The sequence below is a fragment of the Nestor notabilis genome, unplaced genomic scaffold (genome assembly GCF_000696875.1).
Source record: "Nestor notabilis isolate BGI_N333 unplaced genomic scaffold, ASM69687v1 scaffold22139, whole genome shotgun sequence".
NCBI classification, from domain to species: domain Eukaryota; kingdom Metazoa; phylum Chordata; class Aves; order Psittaciformes; family Psittacidae; genus Nestor; species Nestor notabilis.
In genome coordinates, this window is record NW_009945344.1 from 1 (window position 1) to 1,891 (window position 1,891).

Sequence of the window (1,891 nt, forward strand, 5' to 3'; positions counted from 1 at the left end):
CTCTCCCAGAGGGGCTCGTAGCTGTTGTTGGGGGGCAGCTCGCTCACGTAGCAGATGTTCTCACTGTAGTTGGGCTTGAAGCTCTCCACGACGTCTTTGGGGACTCCAGCCCATTCCTCCAGGGGGCAGAGTGGGGTGAGAAGAGCCACCACCCAGCCCAGCCCCAACCCACAGGGCAGGGGTGAACCTGGGACAGGGCTGCCTGCAGATGCCTTACCTGGAAGTTTCCGTTGTGGGTGATGAAGAGCTCATCAAAGTTCTTGCTGGGGTTGGGGATTCGGGGCATGAGGATGACCCACACCCTGCGCAGGACAGACGTGTTGGAGGAGAAGAGCCCCAGCGATGCTGCCTCCCATCAGCCCCCCACGCTCACCTTTCCATGCGCACCAGCAGGATGACAAGGACCAGCAAGATCAGGCAGGAAGCAATGGGGACTAAGACTGTGTGGATCCAGAACCAGTGTAGCTGCTCCTCTGGTGCGCCTGGAAAGAGCCATGGTGACGCAGACCCACAACCAGTGCACCACCATGGCAGCGGGGTGGGCACGACAGTGGCCCTTGCCTGCCAATCCCCACCATACCCCAGCCCATCCTGTCCCACTGCAGCACTCAGGACCTACCCTTGCTGGTGGAGTTGTTGCCCCAGACCACAGGGATGCTCCATTCGCTCCAAAGCTGAGTGCTGCCGCAGTAGCTGTTGATCTTGCTGCGCACGTAGAAAGTGTAGTACTTCTCATGGTCCATGCTGGGGAAGGAGAACATGTCTCCTTTCACCCGGTGCTCCTGCAGAGAGACGTGGGCTGTGTGGTGAGGGCCAGCACTGCTGTGGTGCACGGCTGGTCCCCGGGCACAGCGGCTGCATCCTGGGGGCTCTTACCGTCCAGCTGGTGTCCTTGTTGCTTTTGTACTTGACAGCATGCTCCAGACAGTGGCCTTTGGGGTACGGGGAGCTCCAGGTCAGCTGCAGCTGGTTGTTGCTCATGTTGTGGATGGTCAGGTTGACGGGTGCCTCTGGTTTCACTGCGAGGCACAGGTGATGCCCGATGAGTGCTGTTCCCCATGCCCTGGTGGCCCCCACACCAATTGGGACATGATGGGGCAGCCCTGGGGATGCACAGCCCAGCTCCTACCCCCTGCAGCAGCCCCACAGGGGAGAGCGTGTGCCCCCCACCACTCCATACCCAGGTCCTGCAGCTCCATGCGCTCACTGGGTATCTTCAGGGTCCGTCCACCGAGACTGGCGTTGACGAGAACGTGGAAAGGCTGGAACTGGATGATCTCGCTCTGATTGAAGTGGCAGCCAACGCTGACGCCATGGTCCTGCAGGTAGTGCTTGCACTCCACCACGGGGGACCCGTTCTCGTACCTGTGCCACAACAGCTCACCGGAGCTCCCCAGGACTCCGCACGCTCCAGCCCTCCCCAGAATCCCTGTCCCCAGCACATCCCACCCCTTTTGCTCTGGGGACAAAGCATCCCCCACTCTGGGCTTGGAGAAGAGGAAAAGGCTGTTGCTGGGACCAGCAATGCTGGCAGGAGCCTCCTATGTGAGAGGCAATGGGGCAGTGACACCTACCAGTAGTAGAGGGAGTAGTTGGCTGCGAGCGTCTCTCTGCTCCCCCATGTGCAGGTCATGTACTCCTCGTTGAAGAGGACACACTCCACCCCTGCAAGGGACAGGCACTGCTGGGCACTGTGGTGGCGGGCGGCCGCACCAGGGGTGCACTGGACAGACATGGCACATGCCAGGAGGCCCTGCACATCCCTTCAGCCTTCCTCCACATGAGCCAAGCCAGCCCAGCCTTTCCCAGCCCGCAGTGCCGGGCTCCCACCATCCCATTCACACGTGACGTGTTGGTGATGCCTGGGCTGCGGCAGCCCCGCATCCTGCTC

General features: G+C 61.3%; 1 protein-coding gene across 1 annotated transcript; it reads right to left on the minus strand.

The window, feature by feature from the left end:
• Positions 1-8: 8 nt before the first annotated feature.
• LOC104412205 (cytokine receptor common subunit gamma-like) lies at positions 9-1,735 on the minus strand (the record flags this gene model as incomplete). Its single annotated transcript, XM_010022843.1, has 7 exons — positions 1,575-1,735; positions 1,181-1,365; positions 877-1,019; positions 620-782; positions 374-482; positions 218-302; positions 9-116 (listed from the first exon to the last, which is right to left on the minus strand). Coding segments are annotated over exons 1-7 (954 nt in total), but the record flags the coding sequence as incomplete, so codon positions are not given.
• Positions 1,736-1,891: the final 156 nt, after the last annotated feature.